This window comes from Erinaceus europaeus, chromosome 3 (assembly GCF_950295315.1).
Source record: "Erinaceus europaeus chromosome 3, mEriEur2.1, whole genome shotgun sequence".
Lineage (NCBI taxonomy): Eukaryota > Metazoa > Chordata > Mammalia > Eulipotyphla > Erinaceidae > Erinaceus > Erinaceus europaeus.
The window spans coordinates 116,896,546-116,921,231 of NC_080164.1; the positions used below are offsets into that span (position 1 = coordinate 116,896,546).

The 24,686-nt window shown below is 45.2% G+C and overlaps 1 protein-coding gene across 3 annotated transcripts in view; it reads left to right on the plus strand.

Moving 5' to 3' along the window:
- The first annotated feature begins 337 nt into the window (after positions 1–337).
- AFF1 (ALF transcription elongation factor 1) overlaps positions 338–24,686 on the plus strand; it is a 195,127-nt gene continuing 170,778 nt past the window's right edge. For all 3 annotated transcript variants that reach the window (XR_009548989.1, XM_060187776.1, XM_060187778.1), the window contains exons 1-2: positions 338–593; positions 21,501–21,565. Coding sequence is in view for 2 of the 3 variants with exons in the window: in XM_060187776.1 (XP_060043759.1) it covers positions 21,537–21,565 (29 nt within the window). In the remaining variant the exon portion in view is untranslated. The remainder of the gene's footprint in view (positions 594–21,500; positions 21,566–24,686) is intronic.

Genomic DNA, 24,686 nt, shown 5'->3' on the forward strand with positions numbered 1-24,686 from the left:
TTATGCTTAGTAGGGCGCAGATGGGCGTGATCGGGCGAGGAGGCGTGGCGTCCGAAGGGCACTCAAACTAGTGCCTGAGTGGGCGGGGCCAAAATGGAGGCGTGTCCCAGTGAGGGCGTGGCCCTAGTAGGTTACCCTAAGGCTAAAGAGCGGGTGGGCGGGTACTGCACTCGGAGGCGTGGCCTCTGGGGGGCGTGCCCCAGGAAGTGTACAGAGGTTGCGGACAGTGGGCGGGGCTGTGCGTGGAGGCGTGGCCTCAGGAGGCGAGGGCGGGGCCTACAGAGGGCGTGTTCCAGGGAAGGTAACTCAGACTAGGGCGCGGGTGGGCGTGGTCTCGGGCGAGCTTCCCTGAGCCGCGGGCGCGCAGGGCAGTGGAGTAGCGGGTAAGGGGCGAGCCGGGGCCCTGCGCACTGGGCGGCCGCTGCACTCGCTCTACGGAGGCTGGGAGCCGGCAAGGCGCGAGCCGCGCCGAGCCCACCGGGAGGGAAGAAGAGCTTCTCGCGCAGCGCACAGCCCTTGCCCACCGCAACAGGTCGGAGGAGGCCGGGGGTGGCGGGGCGCACGACGGGGACCCGAGGCCCGGGGTCTGGAAGGTAAGCGAAGCCTGCGTGGTGACAGTCGCGGGGCTGCGGGGCCACCTCCTGGGAGGCGCCGGCTGCCCCCGCCGGGCCGCCGGCTTCCCGGCACGCTGACTCAAGCCCCTGGCGCTCCCACTTTTCCGGTGGAGCCTTCGGGGCGCCCGGCGGAGGCGGCGGGGGTTCGACCGTCCGGGCTAGCAAGTCGGTGTCCAGGGGCCCTCCCGAACCCCGCGTCCTGCGGGGAGCTGCTGCCTGCTGGGGGCCTGCTTCCCGGTTGCGCAATGAGGACTCCCAGAAGTTTCTCTTGGAGGGGCGGGGGTAGGCAGCATAATGGTTATGCAAAGAGACTCAAGCCTGAGCCTCCACAGTCCCAAGTTCAGTCCCCCGTACCACCGCCAGCCAGAGCTGAGCAGTGCTCAGGCAAAAAGATAAATGAAGGGGTCAGGTGGTGGCGCACCTGGTTGACGGCACACGTTAAGTGCACAAGGACCAGGGTTTGAGTCCCCGGTTCCTGCCTGCGGGGAGAAGGTTTCACGAGCGGTGAAGCAGTGCTGTAGGTGTCTCTCTGTCTCTCTTCCTGTTTCCCCTTCTCGGTTTCTGACTTTCTCTATTTTTTTTTTAATTTCTCTATTGGGGAATTAATGTTTTACACTCAACAGTAAATACAATAGTTTGTACATGCATAACATTTCCCAGTTTTCCATATAACAATACAACCCCCACTAGGTCCTCTGTCAACCTTCTTGGATCTGTATTCTCCCCACCCACCCTGATTTTGTCTACTAAGTAAATAAAGATAATTCAAAAAAAACTCAAAGGAAATAAAAGATAAAGTTTCTCGCGCAGTGGATGGTGCGTCACTGTCACCCATCCCTCCCGTGGGGACGTGGGGTTGGCAAGTTGCTCCAGGTGGCAGGAGCTGGTCTCAGGTGTCGCACCCTGTGTGCCTGTCGCATGCCTGCTCCTCACTTAACTTGCTGTCATCTCCCACGTTAAAGAGGCTGTGAGGGACCTGGGAGGGTCTAGGGGGAATGTCCGCCAGGTCTGGCTTCTCGCTGTTTCTACTCACACGCCCCGTATTGTTGTGCAGATCACCTCCGGTGGACCTTTGGCCTTCTAGGTGAAGGTGGGTCCAGATTTCCCTGAGCTTTTGTTGGGGGTGGGGGAGGCCTTGCAGAAGACAGTTTACCTTTTGCAAGATGTGATGGGCTGATTTGAACTCCATAGGTACTTGCAACCCGCTCAGGCCACCCTGCACCTTAAGGCAGCTGGTGAACAGCTTAGCACCTGCGCCCAGAGCTACCAGGTGTGGACACCACCTGGGAGTGGGGAGTTCTGGAAGGCGGCAGCAGGGGACGCCTCTACCAGGCCTAGGATGTGGTGTCAAACTCAGAGTGGGGGTGGGGGTGGAGGGCACGAAGGCAAAAAAAAAAAAGCCTTTGCACTCCAGAGTCCTGTTCTGCTCTGAGGCGTAAGAAAGCCCAGGCATGGCTCTGTTTCAATGTTTACTTCCTCTGTCTAATGTATTTCCTTAGCTTGCTTTTCATCTTTTGTGGAGAGGGTTCCTAGAGTAGATATTCTGGAAACAAATGCACAGAAGAGTTGAGAATTAAGGATGGTTCACTTGCTTTAACTTAAAGCTGTTGGTTCTTACTGGCATGGGAAACATATTGCGTTTGAAGATACAGATGCAGAAGAGGAATTGGCCCAAGAGAATAAAGAGGCTAGAAGAGCACGCAAGAGAATATGCCAGCTCTACTTTGAACCAGGAAAGCTAATTTGGATTCAGCTAATCTAGGAGAGAGGGAGAGACTTAGCTGTGTTAACACATGTAAAAGAATGGGACACTGCTGGGGGAGGTGGGGAGGGAGTTTAAATATGAATACTCCTTTCCTTTGCTTTTTTTTTTTTTTTTTAATCCACATTCCCAAATTAGGGAAATACTGATTTGAAAGACAGTTGCTCTCACATGAGTACAATTTTCCTTTTTTATTTAACCAGAGCACTGTTCAGCTCTGGCTTATGGTGGTGTTTGTGTGTGTGTGTGTGGGGGGGGGGGAATTGAATCTGAGACTTTGGAGCCTTAGGCATGAGAGTCTGTTTGCATAACCATTATGCTGTCTACCCTCCACGGGAATTTTCCTTTTTTCAAAATCTGACTTACAGATACAGTGAATCTAGGATGGGGATTTACTGGTATATTATTTTGAGCTCCTTAATGTTACTTAGCCACTTAATGCTTACTATAGCCACTGAAATTCCAGGTGTCTTTGGCTTTTCCTTTAACTTTTTAAAAAAATATATTTTTATTATCTTTATTTATTGGATATACCCAGTCAGAAGTTGAGAGGAAGGGGGATGTAGAGAAGGAGAAAGTCAGAGAGACACCTGTACCACTGCTTCACTTGTGAAACTATCCTTCTGCAGGTGGGGACTAAGGGCTTGAACTGAGGCCCTTTGCACATTATAACATATGCTCTCAAAAAGGTGTGGCCCCAGGAGGTGGCACAGTGGTAAAGCTTTGGACTCTCAAGCATGAGGTCCTGAGTTTGATCCCTGGCAGCACATGTGCCAGAGTGATGTCTGGTTCTTTCTCTTTCCTCCTATCTTATAAAAAAAGGTGTGACCCTTTTCCTTTATATATTTTATTTTAAATATTTTATTTTTGAGAGATGGAGAGAGAGAGAGAGAGAGGGAGAAACACCAGAGCACAGCTCAGCTTTGGCTTATGGTGGTGCAAGGGACTGAACCTGGGACTCTGTAGCCTCAGGCATGAGAGTCTCTGCGTTTATTTTTTTAACTTGTTTCCCCTTTTGTTGCCATTGTTGTTTTATTGTTGTAGTTATTATTGTTGTTGTTATTGATGTCATTGTTAGATAGGACAGAGAGAAATGGAGAGAGGAGGGGAAGACAGAGGAGGTAGAGAAAGATACCTGCAGATCTGCTTCACCTCCTGTGAAGTGACTTCCCTGCAGGTGGGGAACTGGGAGCTGGAACTGGAATCCTTACCCTGGTCCTTGCACTTCGTCACGTGCATTTAACCCACTACGCTACCGCTTGACCCTGGCCCCTTTCCTTTAACTCTTAAACTTTGCAAACATATACATTTGAAGAACCTCAGTATGTGAAATCAGAATAAAGAGACCATGCAGAGGTTGAAAATTAACAGCAAGAGTGGTCCAGGAGGTGGCACAGTGGATAAAGCATTAGTCTCTCAAGCATGAGGTCCTGAGTTCAATCCCTGGTGGTACATGTGCCAGAGTGATGTCTGGTTCTTTCTCTCCTATATTTCTCATTAATAAATAAATAAATAAATAAATAAATTCTTTTTTAAAAAAAGATTTTATTTATTTATCAGTGAGAAAGATAGGAGGAAAGAGAGAAAGAACCAGACATCACTCTGGTACATGTGCTGCCGGGGATTGAACTCAAGACCTCATGCTTGAGAGTCCGATGCTTTATCCACTACACCACCTCCCGGACCACAAATAAATTCTTTTTTACAAAAAGAAAATTAATGGGCAGGGGTAGAGTTAATGGTTATACAAAGAGACTCTCATGCCTGAGGCTTCAAAGCCCCAGGTTCAATTCCCTGAACCACCATAAGCCAGAGCTGAGCAGTGCTCTGGTAAAAAAAGAAATTAACAGGAATAAAGCCCAAGTTATTTTATTTATTTTTACAATAGTGTTGCTCAACTCGGGTTTATGGATGTGCTGGGGATTGAACCTGTGACTTTGGAGGCTCAGGTAGGAGAGTTTTTTTTTTGCATAATCATTATGCTATCTCCCTCCATCCAGCCCAATTTATTTTAAACTTTGCTTTCTCCTGAATGATGCAATTTCTTTCCTTCTCTCTTTCCTTTTTTTTTTTTTGCCACTAGCACATAACCGAAGTTTCCTCCAATTTGATGGGGTATGGATTAGATCTGGGTTGAGTGTATGATATAGTAGGTTCACTATCCAGGTGAGCTGTTTTGCTAGTCCTGCATTAAAACTGGAAGAGAGGGTTGGGTTGTGGTGCACCTGGTTGAGCGCATATGTTACAGTGCTCAAGGCCCAGGTTCAAATCCCTGGTCCCCACCTGCAGGGAGAAAGCTTTGCAAGTGGTGAAGCAGTGCTGGTGCTGCAGGTGTCTCTTTTTTCTCTCTGTCTCTCCTACCCTGTCGATTTCTGGCTGTCTCTGTCCAATAAATAAAGATTAAAATAATGTTAAAAAATAAAATAAGACTGGAAGAAGTCTGATTCAGTTAAGATACACTGCTATGTGCTTTTTTTTTTTTTTTTTTTTTTAAAGATTTTATTTATTTATGGGAAAGATAGGGAGAGAGAGAGAACCAGACATCACTCTGGTACATGTGCTGCCGGGGATCAAATTCGGAACCTCATGCTTGAGAGTCCAAAGCTTTATCACTGCGCCACCTTCCGGACCACTGCTCTGTGCTTTTTAAAAGCACTTCTACAAGTCACTGTAGTTGTTCCATTGATATTATGTGTTGTATTGTTGGTTGAGAAGGTAGGTAAAAACTAAATTTAGAAAAGTAAAAGGGTGGGGGTAGCATGGTGGTGCACCTGGTTGAGTGCATGTTACAGTTCACAAGAACCCAGACCCAGGTTTGAGCCCCGTCCTGTCCCCACCTGCAGGGAGAAAGCTTTGAGAGTGGTGAAGCAGGGGTGCAGATGTCTTGTTGTCTCTCTTCCTCTGTCTCCCTCTCCCCTCTCAATTTCTGGCTCTCACTATCCAATAAATAAATAAAGTTAATTAAACAAAACAGAGGGGGGCAGGCAATGTTGTACCTGGTTAAGCGCTCACATGACAGTGTACAAGGACTTAGGTTCAAGCCCCTGGTCCCCACCTGCAGGGGAAAGCTTCATGAGTGGTGAAGCAGGGCTGCAAGTGTCTCTCTGTCTCTCTCTCTCCCTCCCCTCTCAATATCTCTGTCTCTATTCCAATAATAATAATAAAACCAAAGCAAGACTTTTCAGTATTTTAAAAAAAGAATTATTCATTAATGATAGAGAGGAGAGAGATAGAGCATCAACTTGGCACATGTGTAATAGTGGGGAGTGAAGATAGTATCTCATACTTGAGAGTCCACTGTAGACCCACTTTTTTGGGTATGATTTTCAAGATTTGCTAATTTATTATGAGAAAGAACAGAGAACACACTTTCATTTTTTGAGGAGTAAGGCTCTTCGAAATATGTGTAATCCTATTGATCCACATCTATCCTGCAAACCTCTGTTAAGGCATGATCCCTTCCCCCCTCATGTTTGTTTATTTATTTTCCCTTTTGTTGCCCTTGTTTTTCTTTTTTTTTTATTGCTATTGTAGTTATTTTTGCTGTTGTCGTCATTGTTGGATAGGACAGAGAGAAATAAAGGAGGGGAACACAGAGAAGGGGAGAGAAAGACACCTGCAGACCTGCTTCACCGCTTGTGAAGTGACTCCCCTGCAGGTGGGAAGCCGTCACCATGTGCGCTTAATCCACTGCGCTATCGCCTGACTCCCATGTTTATTTATTTTTAATGGAAGAGATGCAAAGAGAAAGACTCCGGAGCTCTCACTGCTCAGCTCTGGTTTATGATGGTGCTAGGGATTGAACCTGGGACCTCGGAGCCTCATGAGGCATGAGGCTTTTACATGACCATTCTATTATTTCCCTCAGCCATTTTTAAAATCTATTTAAAAAATTATTTAAAAATATTTATTTATTTATTCTGTTTTGTTGCCCTTGTTGTTTTATTGTTGTAGTTATTATTGTTGTTGATGTTGTTGTTGTTGGATAGGACAGAGAGAAATGGAGAGAGGAGGGGAAGACAGAGAGGGGGAGGGAAAGATAGACACCTGCAGACCTGCTTCACTGCTTGTGAAGTGACTCCCCTGCAGGTTGGGGAGCCGGGGGCTTGAACCGAACCAGGATCCTTAAGCTGGGCCCTTTTGCTTTGCACCATGTGCGCTTAACCGCCTGACTCCCTAAAATGTATTTTAATAAGAAAGATAAAGAGAGAAAGATAAAGGTGGGGGGAGGTGGAGGGAGAAATTGAGAGAGAAAGATGCCAGAGCACTCACTGCTCAGCTCTGGTTGAAAATGGTGCTGGGGGTTAAATGTAGGGCCTCAGACCTGATAGTCATTTTGCGTAACCATTCTGCTGTCTCCTCTGCTGCTTTTGTAAAAATCACATAGTCAACGACTGCCACCTCTCCAGATTCAAAGGAGGTCTCGAAACTTTACATCAGGCTCAACCTGACGCTGTTGACTGGCTACGGAAGAAGGGCAAACGCTACAAGAAGAAGAAGTAAAAATCACTTTATAGGGGTGGGCTGGGGTTAATGGTTTATAGTGCAATTGTTGACACTTGGGTACAACTTCCTTCTCTCTCTTTTTCTCTTTCCTTACCAGAGCACTTCTCACTCTAGCTTATGGTGGCACAGGGGATTGAACCTGGGACTTTGGAGCCTCAGGCATGAGTGTCTCTTTGCATAAGCATTATGCTATTTATCCCCACTCCAACTTATCGCTCCCTGATAGTTGTTTATAGAATGCTCTCACCCCAGCAGCCCCCCTTACTAGTAATAATTCCCATCACTGGGTGCTGCCTTTCATCTTGAGTCACTTGTTGAGATATGTCTATTAAAGCTAAATTTCCTAAAGTTCTCCTTTTTAAACTAGTGTTTCAGGAGATTGAAAAAGTGTGTAGGGGGGGCCGGGTGGTGGCGCACCTGGTTGAACGCACATGTTACAATGTGCAAGGACCCAGGCTCAAGTCCCTGGTCCCCCACCTGTAGGGGGAAAGCTCTGCGAGTGGTGAAGCAGGGCTGCAGGTGTCTCTCTGTCTCTTTCCCTCCCTATCTTCCCCTTCCCTCTCCATTTCTGGCTGTCTCTATCCAATAAGTAAAGATAATAAAATTTTTTGTTGTTGTCACTGGGGTTTCATCACTCTGAACCAATATTTCTTTAATTTCTTTCTTTCTTTATTTTTGCCTTCAGGATTATCACTAGGGCTCAGTGCCTGCACTGCTCCTAGAGACCATTTTTTCCATTTTTGTTGCCATTATTGCATAGGACAGAGAGAAATCGAGAGAGGAGGAGAAGACAGGGGAAGAGAGAAAGATAGACACCTATAGACCTGCTTCACAGCTTGTGAAGCGCCCCCCCCCCAGGTGGGGAGGGGAGGCTGGAACCGGAATCCTTAAGCTGGAATCCATAAGCCGGTGTTGCACCATGTGCCCTGGCCCCTTAAATTATTTTTTATTATCTTTATTGGATAGAAACAGCCAGAAATGGAGAGGGTAGAGGGAGATAGGGAGAGTGAAAGACATCTGTAGCACTGCCTCACCACTTGCAAAGCTTTCCCCCTACAGGTGGGGGTGGGAGGGGCTTTTAACCCGTGTTCTTCCGCATTGTAATATGTGCACTCAATCAGGTTTGCTACTACCAGGCCCCTTCGTTTATTTATCAGAACCAGAGTATCACTCTGGCTTTACATTCAATGCTGGGATCAAATTCAGGCTTGAGATGCCAATGCTTTGTCCACTGGGCTAACTTTGATAGATAGATAGATAGATAGATAGAAGATAGGAAGGACATGACAGCACCAATACTTCCTCCAGTGCAGTGGGGTCAGGCTCAAACCTATAATGAAAAAGCAAGTGTACTATCCAGGTGAGCTATCTTGCTGTTTCTCTCTAAATTTTTCTTTTGTTTGATTTATGTATTTATTAAAAGGAGATAGATAAGTACACAAGAAAGTACCTGAACATTACTCTGGGACATGTGACGTTGGGGATCAAACTAGGAACCTTATACTTGAGAGCCCAACTCCAGCCAACTGGACTTTATCCAAGGTCACACTTTCTCATTCTTACACAAAGCTGCAGTTTAATATTTGCTGAATTGAATCTCAGACTTAAAAAAAAATTCACTTATTTAGGATAGATACAGAGAGGAATTGAGAGGAAAGGGGCCAGTAGAGAGGGAGAAAGAGAGAGACCAGCAGCACTGCTTTACTGCTCTGAGGCTCCACCCCTCCCCCCATTCAGGCCTACAGGTGGAACCGGGCCTTAAACCTGGGTCCTTGTGCATGGTGATGTATGCACCACTACCTGGAGCTCAGGATCTCAGGCTTTACCAAACAGATTGCATAAATTCTGAATCTATTCGTTCCAATCTACTATACTGCAGAAATCAGGGAACCGCGCAGCTCTCTGTAGGCACGCAGCCGTCATTCCTGCCTGTTCTAGATGCACAGCAGATCACTGTAGGCGAAACCTGGAAGTGTGCAGGGCCAGCAGGGTTGCTAGTTGGTTTCTGCTTGAAGTCTCGAGACAGAACTCTTTTAGTAGTGTTCTCTAGGGAAATAAAGCCCGCTGATTTTTTCTTAAATTATCTGGCCCATTTGAAACATGAGTAAGGGTTTCTTGTTCAAGTGGTTTTTTTCTATTAAAAGACTGCGATTGTTGTGACAATGGTGCCTGGAGGAATCAATTACATCATTAATATAACACCTCACACACATTCCCAGTATTTTGCGGGGATATTTTTGTGCCAGTGTTTCTCGGAAACCCAGGAATGCCAGGCTCAGGACAGACAGACAGCCCATGCGGGTAGCAGCTTCCCACCACACCAGGACTGTTCACAATCCCCTGAGGTACCCGTGAAGTTCAGTCGCAGCCCTAAACTTGGAGTTCATTTTCCACTCTGAAGTCCGGAAGTGGAGCTGGAGAAGCGATTTGACTCTGTGACTCAAAGCCTGGTGCCCTTTCACTAGGGCGCACTGTGCTGGCAGTGTTGATCCGTGCTTTCCTGTTTTTCAAGAATTACAGCCTCACTCTGAAGTATAAATAGTGTTTCTCCCTGGCAAAGTGGTTCTTCTGGTCTTGATGGGAATGAAGATGCAGGCATTTCCAGTGAGTGTTCTGGACATGTAGTTTGTGACTTGGTTGGTAAAGACTGCAGACCTGTGAAACTTACTTGAACTTAAGGACCTGAACTTCCTTTTTCTCTCTCTGTTTTATTTAAATTTATTTTTAATATTTATTTTCCCTTTTTGTTGCCCTTGTTTTTTTAATTGTTGTTGTAGTTATTTTTTTTGTTGTAGTAGTTATTATTATTGATGTCGTTATTGTTGGACAGGACAGAGAAAAATGGGGGCTCAAACCGGGATCATTACACTGGTCCATTAAAGCTTTGGGCCACATGCGCTTAACCCACTGTGCTACCGCCCAACTCACTGTCGTTGTAGTTATTATTGTTGTTATTGATGTCTTCGTTGTTGGATAGGACAGAGAGAAATGGAGAGAGGAGGGGAAGGAGGGGGGGAGAGGAAGATAGACACCTGAGATCTGCTTCACTGCCTGTGAAGCAACTCCCCTGCAGGTGGGGAGCCGGTGGCTGGAACCCGGATCTTTAAGCTGGTCCTTGCGCTTTGCGCCATGAGTGCTTAACCCATTGCACTACTGCCCGACTCCCAATATTTATTTGTTTGTTAGTTTATTATTTTATTTATTTAATTTTTTAACTAGAGCACTGTTCAGCGGTGGCTTATGGTGGTTTGGGGGATTGAACCTGGGACTCTGGAGCCTCAGGCATGAGAGTATGTTTGCATAACCATTATGCTATCTACCCTCTGCCCTATTTTTTATTTTTTTTATGTATTTTTTCGATAGAGACAGAAATTGGGAAGGATGGGGGCATTTTAGAGAGAGGAAGAGAGACATTTGCAGTGCTTCTTCACCACTCATGAAGTTTTCCCTCCCCCTGCAGGTGGGGACTGGAGGCTTGAACCCCAGTCCTTGTGCACTATAACACATGCGCTCTACTGAATGCGCCTGACCCCTGCTTGTTTTATTTTAGTGAGAGAGACCAGAGCACTGGCCAGCTCTGGCTTCTGGTGTTGCTGGTGGATTGAACATGGGATTTAGGAGCCTCAGTTGCAGGAGACTTTTTGGATGGTCATTATGTTGTCACCCCTGCCCAAGCCTTAGCTTCATAAATGGTAATGTCAGGCATTGCCAACCACCTCCTGTAAAGCTTGAAATCTGTTATTCCAGTTGTGTAAGGTCAGGACACAGCCAATTCTACCAGCCTCTACCATGCAGGAGCCCTATATGGCATAGCAGTAGTAGTACTGTGCCTCAAAACCTCCTAGAATCCTCCTCCCACTTCCTCTTCTTTTTTGTTTTCAATTTCTTTATTGGGGGATTAATGTTTTTTTTTAAACTTTTTAAATTTAATTTTAATATTTTGATATTTATGTATTTTCTTTTGTGGCCCTTGTTTTACTATTGTAGTTATTATTGTTGTTATTGATGTTTTCGTTGTTGGATTGGACAGAGAGAAATGGAGAGAGGAGGGGAAGATGGGGAGAGAGAGACACCTGCAAACCTGCTTCACCACTTGTGAAGTGACTCCCCTACAGGTGGGGAGTCGGGGGCTCAAACCGGGATCTTTACACTGGGTCCTTAGCGCTTTGCACCACATGTCCTTAACTCACTGCGCTACCACCCGATTCCGGGGGATTAATGTTTTATAGTCAGCAACAAGTACAATAGTTTGTACATGCACAACATTTCTTTCCTTCCACTTCTGACCCAGTAGTCTGGGGTAATGCCTGAGGTCATGCATCTATCACACCTTCACAGGAGCATCTGCTGCTTGCTGAGTCTGGAGCTGCATTTCCCATCAGTGATGAAGAATTCTCAAGGGCAGTTTCTGTGCCAGAGGACATGGGCATGAAGCTTGGCTGTGTCTCCCCACCCCTGGCTTTCAGACCATAGGCAAATCACTTAGCTTCTTGTCAAGGGCTGTGATGGCTCAGAGACTTAACTTCTTTTTCAAGACAGTCTAACTTTCAAAATGGCCTGTTAGTGATCAAGTTAACCAGTCCTAGCTCCACAGACTCCTGGACACGACTTTATTATTTATAATAGTAGCTGTGGCTAGAGAACCAATCTTTGTGAAAAAGATTTGTTTTTAGAGAGAAAGAGAGAAAGCAGAACAGTCTGGAGGGCTGGTGAGATAGATCACTTGGACAGTGTGCTGCTTTGCTATGTGCACCACCCAGGTGGGAGCCTGGCCCCCACAGTATTGGAGGAAGCTTTGGTACTGTAGTCTCGTTCACTCTTTGTTTGCTTCTTTGCCTTCTCTGTCTCTATCGAAAAAATAAACAAACCTAAACAGATCACTGTAGGATACAGTACTGGGGATCAAACGCAGGACTTCAAGACTATAGTGCCAGAGCCACACCATCATGCCATGAGAGTCAGTATTTCTCCAAAAATAAATAAAATGATAAATATATGTATTTACCAGAGCATTGCTCAGTTCTGGCTTATAGTGGTGTGGGGAATTGAACTTGGGACCTTGGAGCCTCAGGCATGAGAGTCTCCTTGCCATAACCATTTTGCTATTTCTCCCCACCCCAAAAATATTTATTAATGATAGAGAAGGAAGAGAATGAACTAGAGCATCACTCTGGCACATGTGATACCAGGGATCAAACTCAGGACCTCATGTTTGCAAGTCTGGTGCTTTAACCACTGTGCCACTTCCTAGACCTTAAAAAAAAAAATCAACATTTACTTTTACTTGACTCCTTAAGCATTAATTTCCAAAGGGAGTTACGGAAGGAGGCATATGCCACCCACAAATGCAGTAAGATGTATTGTAAGAGAGAAATCCAGAGCTTTTGGGAAGCTGCATCTTTGACAGTGGGCAATCATGCCTGCCCTTTCTCTAGGAAATTCTCTCTATTTATCTCTTTTATTTGGAACACTGATCAGCTCTGGTTTATGGTAGTATGGGGGAATTGAACCTAGGACTTGGGAGTCTCAGGCTTGAGAATCTCTTTGTATAACCATTATGCTATCTGACCTCCTTCTCCTTTGCAATTACTCAGTTTCCTGTGGCTCCATAGAATCCTCTTAATTCTGCTCAGTGTGCTGTGGGAGTCACATCTTTGGGGCTCAGACTTGTACGTGACTTTTTTATGAGAAGCTCAAAAATGCTGTCTCAACACAGTAAACCCTGAAGTCACTTAAATTTTTTTTTTTTTAAAGATTTTACTTATTCATGAGAAACATAGGGAGAGAGAAAGAACAAGATATCACTCTGGTACATGTGCTGCCAGGGATTGAAGTCAGGACGTCATGCTTAAGAGTCCATTGCTTTATCCACTGCGCCACCTCCTGGACCACATCACTTTTCAATATAGTGGGGCATTTAACATTTAGCAGCAGTGCTGCAGGTGTCTGTCTCCCTTTCTCCCTTTTCGTTCCTTTTTTTTTTTTTTTAAATCACAGCATGTCATGTTAGCAGATCTTTTTTTTTTTAATTTTTTAATTTTTATTTATTTATTCCCTTTTGTTGCCCTTGTTGTTTTATTGTTGTAGTTATTATTGATGTCGTTGTTGTTGGATAGGACAAAGAGAAATGGAGAGAGGAGGGGAAGACAGAGAGGGGGAGAGAAAGACAGACACCTGCAGACCTGCTTCACCACCTGTGAAGGGACCTGCCTGCAGGTGGGGAGCCGGGGGTTCGAACCGGGATCCTGACGCCGGTCCTTGAGCTTAGCGCCACCTGCGCTTAACACACTGCGCTATAGCCCGACTCCCAGATCTTTTAAAAAAAATTATTCACTTATTTATTTTAAATTATTTATTTATTAGATAAAGACAGAGAGAAATTGAGGAGAGGAGATAGAGAGGGAGAGAGACAGAGAGTCACCTGCAGCCCTGCTTCATCACTCATGAAGCTTTCCCCTGTAGGTGGGGACCAGGGGCTAGAACCTGGGACCTTGTGCATTGCAATGCATATGCTTAACTAGGTGTGCCACCACTTCACCCCCTAAAAAATATTTGTTTATTAATTACTAGATAGAGACAGAGAAACTGAGAGGAGAGAGGGAGAGACACCTGCAGCCCTGCTTCACCACTTGTAGAGTCCAGGGGCTTGAACCTGGGTCCTTGTGCACTGTAATGTGAGCCCTTAACCAGGTGTGCCACCACCTGCTCCCCCAATATCTTATTTATTTATTTTATTTATTTAGTTTCTTAATATTTATTTATTTATTCCCTTTTGCTTCCCTTGTTTTATTGTTGTAGTTATTATTGTTATTGATGTCGTCATTGTTAGATAGGACAGAAAGAAATGGAGAGAGGAGGGGAAGACAGAGGGAGAGAAAGATAGACACCTGCAGACCTGCTTCACCACCTGTGAAGTGACTCCCAGGAGCAGGGGGCTCGAAACGGGATCCTTAACGTCAATCCATTAATGCTTTGCGCCATGTGCGCTTAACCTGCTGTGCTACCACCCGACTCCCCTTAAATATTTATTCCCTTTTGTTGCCCTTATTGTTTTATTGTTGTAGCTATTAATATTGTTGTTGTTATTGATGTCATCGTTATTGGATAGGACAGAGAGAAATGGAGAGAGGAGGGGAAGACAGAGAGGGGGAGAGAAAGATACTTGTGAAGCAACTCCCCTGCAGGTGGGGACCCAGCAGCTTGAACTGAGATCCTTACGTGGGTCTTGGCACTTTGCAACACCCACGCTTAACCTGTTGCACTACCACCCGACTCCCATAAATAAATATTTTTTAAAAATGATTTATTTATTGAGAGAGAGAGAGTGTGTGAACCAGGGCATCTCTTTGACACATGATGCCAGAAATTAAACTCAGGACCTCAGGCTTCAGAGTCCAATGCCTCCCTTTAATATTGTGTTTATTTATCTTATTATATGATAGATAATGTGTAAACATTAGCACATGGTTAGCATGGTAAAGCAGGTGGCAGGGGGCACAGCACTGTGGCCTATTTCTGGTGAGCCCAAAGGGCCTCTATAAGATCACGTCACTTGGCTGGGATCTGTATAAGGACAAGCTGCCAGACGTGGGATGTGTCTTTGGATCTTGCTGCACCAGAACCCCCTTAAGCCATATGTGGAGGTAAAGGCTGAGTTGGAGAATCTGCTCCATTATGGGTTTCTCAGCTTGTAGGCCAAGGGACTCCAGGTGACCAGGCCAGCAGCCTGGGACCCAGGAGATTACAATCTGCTTGTGGAGGAGTTCTGAAGAACTCAGACAAAACAGTGTGTGACCTCTGACTCACTCCTGACACACTGCCAGTTGCTAAGAAACTGTTATTCCTGACGGGGTCCTTGTGGGGAAGGGGAAGTAAGCCCTGTGGAATGCCCCTCCAGGCCTGAGGCTGAGAGGCCTGCCCTGCCCCGCTGGGCTCCCTTGGAAAACTTCATTTTGAGGGAGTTGGGTGGTGGTGCACTGGGTTAAGCACACATAGTACCTAAGAGCAAGGACTCGCTCAAGGATCCTGTTCGAGCCCCTGGCTCCCCACCTGCATGGGGGACACTTCACAAGTGGTGAAGCAGGTATCTTTCTGTCTCCCTCTCTAGCTCCTCTCCTTTCTTAATTTCTCTCTGTCCTATCCAATAAAATGGAGAAAATGGCTCTTCCAGTCCTGGGCTTGTCCCAGCAGTTTTCACTTTACCGTGAAGGCACAGCTCTCAGCCTGCAAGCACACATGCCTGCCTTCCCCAGTATCAGTGTGACAGCCCGTGCGACTGCCTTCACACAGGGGACCCGTCTCACTACCCAGGGGAGTGACTTGTTCCCTACTCACATGTCATATTCTCTAACCACTTGTAAAGTCACAGCTTCACCATTCTGGGTTGACTTGTTCAAATAGAGACAGGGAGGGAGGGAGAGTGAAGGAGATGACAGCACCCAAGCTTCCATCAGCGTGTAGGGGTCTGGGCTCAAACATGACATATGGCAAAGCAGCACACTCTCCAAGGAAGGAGGAAGGATGGAAGAGAAAGTGGAGAGGAGGAGACAATAGGTTGGAGGGAAGAAAAGAAGGGGCTGGACTGACATGCTGGGGGAAGTGGGGAGAGCAGGCTTAGCACAGAGCGCACATGCTTTCCTGCAAGAGGACCTGGCTTCCAGTCTCAGAGCACCTCAAACATAGGACAAGCTTCACAAGTAGGAGTCATGCTGTGGTGTCATTTCTCTTTTCTCGCTCTCTTGTTTCTCTTTGAGACTGAAAGGGGAAAGAAAAAAAAAAAAAGAAATAGTCTGTCTAAAGTGGTAGAGTCAGACTGGCATGATGTTCTGTGGAAATCCTGGTGGAGAGAAACAGAGAAATGATAAGCAGAAGAAGGTAAGACTCCAGAGGGAGAGATACAGGTTGCTTTGGGGAGGAGAAATTTTGCAAAGGGCCACACTAGCTGATTAGAAGAATGTCCAACTCCAAAGCATGTTTAGTCATGACGCTAGGAAGTAGGGAGACAGCATAGTGGTTCTGCAGAAGACTTCCATGCCTGAGGCTCTGAGGTCCCAGGTTTAATCCCCAGCACCACCACAAACCAGAGTTGTGCTCTGGTAAAAAATAAAATACATTTCAAAATTTATTTATTTGTTTATTATTGGATAGAGACAGAGAAATTGAGAAAGGAGGGGAGAAAGAAAGGGAGAGAGACAGAGACACCCGCAGCACTGCTTCACCACTCATGAAGTTTTCACCTTCAGGTGGGGACAAGGGGCTTGAACCCAGGTCCTTGTGCACTGCAGTATGTGCACTTAACCAGGTGCACCACTGCCTGGCCCCACAATAAAATACATTTCATAAAGTAAAAGAAAACTTGAGAAGTCAACTAGTGGGAGATTAGCTAGAAGTTCTGCGGGATCTATGCTGCGTTCTTCTGATGGAGGGAGTGGTGGTCAGTGTCTGCTACAGGAAAGCATCATGGTCAGCTATTGACTTTCACAAGTGGAAGAGAAAAGAACTTCTCAGGAGCAGGGCTAGCACTTTGGGACTGTGTTCTGGGCCCCAAGCTGGGCCCCCAGCGTGACTGTTACTCACCTGTTTGGCAAGCTAAAGGGCTTGCAAATTGCACGTGCTGTTTCCCCTTGGATCAAATATTTATTAAGTCCCGGCTAAGATGATTCTGCAACAGAGCCTTTGCTGTAAGGATGTCTGACAAAATGGAAACTATTTAAAGCAGGTTAAGATAATTCCAGCCTATTTACAAGGGCGCACAAGCAAGGGAAGAGGAAACAGCTGCTGATAGTGTCAGCCACAGAGCCAGGCAGCTCTGGAGAGACCCACGGCGCTACTGAAGCTATGATGGTCTTTTAACCCAGTACTGTTTTGAGAGACTGTTCAGGGTTCTGGGAGACAGCATAAAAGACTTTCCTGTGGCTAGGTGGTGGCGCACCTGGTTAAGCACTCACATTACAGTGTGCAAGGACCTGAGTTCAAGCCCTTGGTTCCCATCTGCAGGGCTGCAGGTATCTCTCTGTCTCTCCTTCTCTATCTCCCCCTCACTCCCCAATTCCTCGTTATCTCTAATACGTAAATAAATATTAAAAAGAGAGAAGATACATTTAAAGAAAAAAGAAAAAGATGTTCCTGTCTGAGGTTCTAAAGTCCCAGGATTAATCCTCCACACCACCATCAACTAGAGCACTGCTCACAGTGTTGTGGTCTCTCTCTCTCTCTCTCTCTCTTTCTTTCTCTCTCTCTCTCCCAGGGTTATTGCTGGGACTTGGTGCCTGCACTATGAATCCACTACTCCTGTGGCTATTTTTTTCTTTTTCTTAAAATTTCTTTATTGGGAATTAATGGTTTATAGTTGATAGTGAAATACAATAGTTTTTTTTATTACAATTTATTTCTTTATTGGGGAATTAATGTTTTAAATTCAACAGTAAATACAATAGTTTGTACATGCATAACATTCCCCAGATTCCCATTTAACAATACAACCCCCACTATGTCATTCATCATCTTTCATGGACCTGTATTCTCCCCACACACCCACCCCAGAGTCTTTTACTTTGGTGCAATACACCAATTCCATTTCAAGTTCTACTTGTGTTTTCTTTTTTTTTTTTTTTTTTGTTTTTTTTTGTGTGTTTTCTTTTCTAATCTTGTTTTTTCAACTTCGGCCTGAGAGTGAGATCATCCCATATTCATCCTTCTGTTTCTGACTTATTTCACTCAACATGATTTTTTCAAGGTCCATCCAAGATCGGCTGAAAACGGTGAAGTCAACATTTTTTACAGCTGAGTAGTATTCCATTGTGTATATATACCACCACTTGCTCAGCCACTCATCTGTTGTTGGACTCCTAGGTTGCTTCCAGGTTTTGGCTATTACAAATTGTGCTGCCAAGAACATATGTGTACACAGATCTTTTTGGATGGATGTGTTGGGTTCCTTAGGATATATCCCTAGGAGAGGAATTGCAGGGTCATAGGGTAGGTCCATTTCTAGCCTTCTGAGAGTTCTCCAGACTGTTCTCCACAGAGGTTGGACCAATTGACATTCCCACCAGCAGTGCAGGAGGGTTCCTTTGACCCCACACCCTCTCCAGCATTTGCTGCTGTTACCTTTTCTGATGTATGACATTCTCACAGGAGTGAAGTGATATCTCATTGTTGTCTTGATTTGCATTTCTCTGACAATCAGAGACTTGGAGCATTTTTTCATGTGTTTCTCAGCCTTTTGGATCTCTTCTGTGGTGAATATTCTGTCCAAGTCCTCCCCCCATTTTTGGATGGGGTTATTTGTTGTCTTGTTGTTGAGTTTGGCAAGCTGTTTATATATGTTGGTTATTAAACTCTTATCTGATGTATGGCATGTAAAGATCTTCTCCCATTCTGTGAGGGGTCTCTTGGTTTGGGTAGTGGTTTCTTTTGCTGTGAAGAAGCTTTTTAATTTGATGTAGTCCCATAGGTTTATACTTGCCTTAGTCTTCTTTGTAAAAAATACAATAGTTTGTACATGCATAACATTTCCCAGTTTTTGCCCCCACACCTATGGACATCTAATCTTTGACAAAGGGGCCCAGACTATTAAATGGGGAAAGCAGAGTCTCTTCAACAAATGGTGCTGGAAACAATGGGTTGAAACATGCAGAAGAATGAAACTGAACCACTCTATTTCACCAAATACAAAAGTAAATTCCAAGTGGATCAAGGACTTGGATGTTAGACCACAAACTATCAGATACTTAGAGGAAAATATTGACAGAACTCTTTTCCGCATACATTTTAAAGACATCTTCAATGAAACGAACCCAATTACAAAGAAGACTAAGGCAAGTATAAACCTATGGGACTGCATCAAATTAAAAAGCTTCTTCACAGCAAAAGAAACCACCCAAGCCAGGAGACCCCTCACAGAATGGGAGAAGATCTTTACATGTCATATATCAGATAAGAGTTTAATAACCAACATATATAAACAACTTGCCAAACTCAACAACAAGACAACAAATAACCCCATCCAAAAATGGGGGGAGAACATGGACAGAATATTCACCACAGAAGAGATCCAAAAGGCTGAGAAACACATGAGAAAATCCTCCAAGTCTCTGATTGTCAGAGAAATGCAAATCAAGACAACAATGAGATACCACTTCACTCGTGTGAGAGTGTCATACATCAGAAAAGGTTAACAGCAGCAAATGCTGGAGAGGGTGTGGGGTCAAAGGAACCCTCCTATACTGCTGGTGGGAATGTCAATTGGTCCAACCTCTGTGGAGAACAGTCTGGAGAACTCTCAGAAGGCTAGAAATGGACCTACCCTATGATCCTGCAATTCCTCTCCTGGGGATATATCCTAAGGAACCTAACACATCCATCCAAAAAGATCTGTGTACACATATGTTCTTGGCAGCACAATTTATAATAGCCAAAACCTGGAAGCAACCCAGGTGTCCAACAACAGATGAGTGGCTGAGCAAGCTGTGGTATATATACACAATGGAATACTACTCAGCTGTTAAAAAATGTTGACTTCACCGTTTTCAGCCGATCTTGGATAGACCTTGAAAAATTCATCTTAAGTGAAATAAGTCAGAAATGGAAGGATGAATATGGGATGATCTCACTCTCAGTCAGAAGTTGAAAAACAAGATCAGAAGAGAAAACACAAGTAGAACCTTAACTGGAATTGGCGTATCGCACCAAAATAAAAGACTCTGGGGTGGCTGGGTGGGGAGAATACAGGTCCAAGAAGGATGACAGAGGACCTGGTGGGGGTTGTGTTGTTATATGGGAAACTGGGGAATGTTATGCATGTACAAACTATTGTATTTACTGTTGAATTTAAAACATTAATTCCCCAATAAAGAAATTAAAAAAAAAACATTTCCCAGTTTTCTTTCTTTTTATTTTTTAATTTTTTTAAGTCTTTTTTTTCTTTTTAAAATATTTATTCCCTTTTGTTGCTCTTGTTGTTGTAATTATTATTGACATCATCGTTGTTGGATAGGCCAGAGAGAAATGGGGAGAGGAGGAGAAGACAGAGACGGGGAGAGAAAGGAAGACACCTGCAGACCTGCTTCACCACCTGTGAAGTGACTCCCCTGCAGGTGGAGAGCCGGGGGCTCGAACCGGGATCCTGACGCAGGTCTTTGCGCTTTGCGCCACCTGCGCTTAACCCACTGTGCCACTGCCCAGCTCCCCTCTTTTTATTTTTTTACAGATAAGTTAAAAAAAAATTTTTTTTTATTATCTTTATTTGTGGGATAGATACAGCCATAAATTGAGAGGGTAGAGAAGATAGGGAGAGAGATACCTGCAGCACAGATTCACCACTTGCAAAGCTTTCCCTCTGCAGGTGGGGCCCAGGGGGTTCGAACCCAGGAACTTGAGCATTAAAACATGTGCACTCAACAAGGTGCACCACCACCTGGTCCCTCCAGTTTTCCGCATAAGAATTCAGCCTCCACTAGGTCCTCCTCTGTCATCATAATCCAGGACCTGAACCCTACCGCTAACCCCAGAGTCTTTTACTTTGGTGCAATACACCAACTCCAGTCCAAGTTCTGCTTAGTGTTTTCCCTTCTGATCTTATTTTTTAACTTCTATGAGTGAGATCATCTCATGTTCATCCTTTTGTTATTTGACTTAACTTGTGGCTATTTTTTCAATATTTTAGATAGGATAGAGAGAAATTGAGAGGGTAAGGGAAGGTAGAGAGAAGGAGAGCAAAAGATAGACACCTGCAGACCTGCTTCACCACTTGTAAAGTGACCCCCTCCTGCAGGTGGAGGGTTGGGGGGCTCGAACTGGGATTCTTGGTCAGGTCCTTGCGTTTATTACTATGTGCACTTAACCAGTTGTGCCACACCTGCCTCCCCCCCCTTATTAAAATAAGAACAACAACAAATACATTGAGGGGGGCCGGGTGGTGGTGCACCTGGTTGAGTGCACATGTTACAATGCACAAGGACCCGGGTTCAAGCCCCCAGTTCCCACCTGCAGGGGGAAAGCTTCATAAGTGGTGAAGCTGTCTCTCACCCTCTCTATCCCTCCCTTCCCTCTCAATTTCTGTCTGTATCCAATCAATAAATAAAGATAGTAAAAAAAAAAAAAAGGAAAAATACATTGAGAGAATGTTCAAGAATTGCTTTGGGAAATTAAGGACCTTGACTAGTGCAATTGTAATCTTAGATGGGCTCTAACTGGGGCCACATTTGTATTGAGGTTTTTTTTTTCTTTTCCTTTCTCACGCTGATGGATGTCACAGGTAGCCTGCAAGTTCACCTCAGTGTTTACACGGGATGTCATTTTTAGAAGGGCTCACCACAATGCTTGGCACAAAGTCGACACAAAGGAAATGTCATTTCCTCTCTTCCTTCTCCTGATAAACTTCAGCCACTTTTTAAATTTTTTTTCTTGTCTCAGTAGCTCTGAGTAGTAAGTAGCCTTCAAGCCAAAAGCACCTTTGAACACATGCTAGCTGGTCTGCTTACACAGCTCAGGAACCAGTGGAAGGAAGCTGGCCCTTGTTAGGATGACAGCATGGGACTGCTTTCCCAACTAGATAGCAGGGCTGCCTCCAAGGTGTCGGAGGACACATGGTCACAAGTGGATGTTTTCTCTTTCAGATGAGCATGCTGGACACTGTCCACTGATTGGCAGCGATGGCATTTGCGGAGAGGGTTCACAGCAGCAGCAGCAGGTAACGCGGGGACTTAACCCTTCACACGGGACCGGGTTCAGTTCTCCCATCTCAGTCAGAGAATGAACTGGGCTCTGTTTCTGGCTGTGCATTTCCTGTCTTCTGTTTGCCTCTGAGCTTCTTGACTCCATCCCCTCGTGTGTAGTTGTGATGTGTGGTGGACATGCTGGTTCTGTGTTGAGGATATGGATCCTGATTATAGATATTCACAGTGCTGAAGTAGCTGGTGAGATCCTCCTCCTCATGTGAGTTGAAGGACGTAATTGTTAACAGTTGCAGTCAGATGTTTCTAGTCTGTACCAAGGAATCCATGTTTGGGGAGAACAGATTACCTCCCACTTTGAGTGAGTGGATTGTAAAGAATAGCTGATTGGAGACAGGGAAAAGTGACTTGAGAAGGTAGGGCCTTTTGTTGATATGTGACCTGTCGATGGCATGAGACCAAAAAGACAAAAATTAAAAAGTACAACTCTGGGCTGGGTGGTGGCACACCTGGTGGAGTGCACACAGTACAACTCACAAGGATTGGGGTTCAAGCCCCTCCCCCAATCTCCCCTGAAGGGGGAAAACTTCATGAGAGGTGAAGTAGTACTGAGGGGCGGGGCAGGGCAGGGTGGGGTGGCGGCTGTATATAGTATAATGGTTATGCAAAAGAGACTCATGCCTGAGGCTCCAAAGTCCCAGGTTCAATCCTCCACACCACCATAAACTAGGGCTGAGCAATGCTCTGGGAAAAAGTTTTAAAAAGCACTACTGCAGGTGTCTATCTCCCCCTTTCCTCTTGATTTCTCATAGTTTCTATCCAATTAATCAATCAATGCAATTAAAAAGAACTAGAACTCCATGAGTACTGGAGCAGTGACACTGTCTTTCTCCTAACAGCCATGGTGGACAGATGGCTCAGTGGTAGACCACATGCCTTATGGGTCTAGGTTCTATTCTCAGCACTACGTTCATGTAGAAGAATGCAGTGGTGGTAGAGCTCAGGCTTCAGAAGCTTGAGGCCCTGCGGCTGATCTCTTAGTGGAACAAAGACACAAAAACATCATCCCGCTGGAATCTTTGAAGGCTTTCTTGATACTCCTAACTAACTGGTTAATTTTTATTTCTACTACTATGCTTCTTTTTAAAAAAAAATTATTTATTTCCTTTTGTTGCCCTTGTTTATTGTTGTAGTTATTATTGTTGTTATTGATGTCGTTGTTGGATAGGACAGAGAGAAATGGAGAGAGAAGGGGAAGACAGAGAAGGGGAGAGAAAGATAGACACCTGCAGACCTGCTTCACTGCCTGTGAAGTGACTCTCCTGCAGGCTGGGAGCCAGGGGCTCGAACCGGGATTTTTATGCTGGTCCTTGTGCTTTGCGCCATGTGCGCTTAACCCGCTGTGCTACCGCCTGACTCCAACTACTATGCTTCTTAAGCTCATCCAAGTCTGGGATATATAAACTTGACCTAAGGTGTTGAGTCGACACTTGGTGCTGGTGCCTGAGTTCTGGATCAGGTTGGGTGCTCTCCCCTCCCGCCTGTTCTATCCCTGTCTGTGTGCAGTTGGGGCTCTTCCTTTGTTCCTGGTGGCTCACTTCTTCCCGCAGAGGAAGCCCAAAAGAGCCATGCACCCAGGCTGTACCCTGCACGTTCTATTGGAGCCTGCAGGAGGGGACATTGTCAGCATCAGTCTGTCTTTCTGTTGTTCCTAGTATGCAGCTGCACATACGTTTTTGATTTCTGCACACTAAGATGTCTTGTCCTTGGTGGATTCTGGTTTTGATTGTGCTTGGAAAAAGGTCTTTTCTACTCCACGGTGGTGAAAATGGCGTCATGTGTTCTGTGCTGGCACTTGAGTGGTTTTGATTTTTCTTTTTTTGGCTTTGCAGTCAAAAATTGCAAGCTCATGTCAACAGATGGGTTTTATTTGGCCCCTCACAGTTTTCTTTTCTTTAAAAGAATTTATTTATTTATTAATGAGAAAGATAGAAGGAGAGAGAAAGAACCAGACATCACTCTGGTACATGTGCGGCCAGGGACTGAACTCGGGACCTCATGCTTGAGAGTCCAGTGCTTTATCCACTGCACCACCTCCCGGACCACTTTTAAAAAATTTATTTATTAATGAGAAAGATAGAGAAAGGAAGAACCAGACATCACTCTGGTGTGTGTGCTATTGGGGATTGAATGTTTTATCATCCACTGTGCCACCTCCTGGACCAGTCAATTTCTCTCTCTAGCTAAATAAATAAAAATAAGTAAAAGCAAAAGAAAAAAAGAGAGAACAAAGCACTGGGCTTTGCATGTGCTTTCTAGCCACACGCCGCATGGGATAGCTAACTACTGCTGGGCAGGGCATGAGCTTCTCATTCGGCGCCTCCCAGGTGGTCTGCACTCAGGTGTGCAAGAATGGGTTCCTCTCAGTCTGCAGAGCAGCTAGAGCTCTGGAACTCCCACCTGACTACCTCCTGGAGCCGTCTGCTCTCCACTTGCCCACAGGGATCTGTGACAGAAAAGAAAAGTCAGTCAGGCCCTGGTGTTTGCTAGTTCGTTGCAGTTCCCACATGGCTGAATTCACATTTTGTTTTTATATTTATTTATTTATTTATTTAATTATTTATGCCTCCAGAGTCATTGCTAGGGCTCAGTGCCTATACTACGAATTCATTGCTCCTGGAGGCCATTTTCCTTACTTTTGTTGCCCTTGTTGTTATTGTTATTATTTTTGTTGTTGTTGTTGTTGTTGCCGGATAGGACAGAGAGAAATCGGGAGGGGAGAAGGAGACAGAGGGGGAAAGACACCTGCAGATCTGCATCACCACTTGTGAGGCGACCTCCCTGCAGGTGGGGAGCCAGGGGCTTGAACCCAGATCCTTACGTTGGTCCTTAAGCTTTGCACTATGTTCATTTAACCCACTGCGCTACCACCTGAGTCCCAGGATTCACGTTTTGTTAACTGCTTAGTCCACTTAACTGGCAACCGGTTTGAGATCTCTGACTTTTTAGTGTTCTGGAACCACTCATTCATTTTGGTGAAATGTTTGTGTTACAGATAGCCATATCAATAAGACAGTGAAAAAGTAGGGAGTGGCAGGGAACCATTGATTAAAAAAATAAATAAAAGTG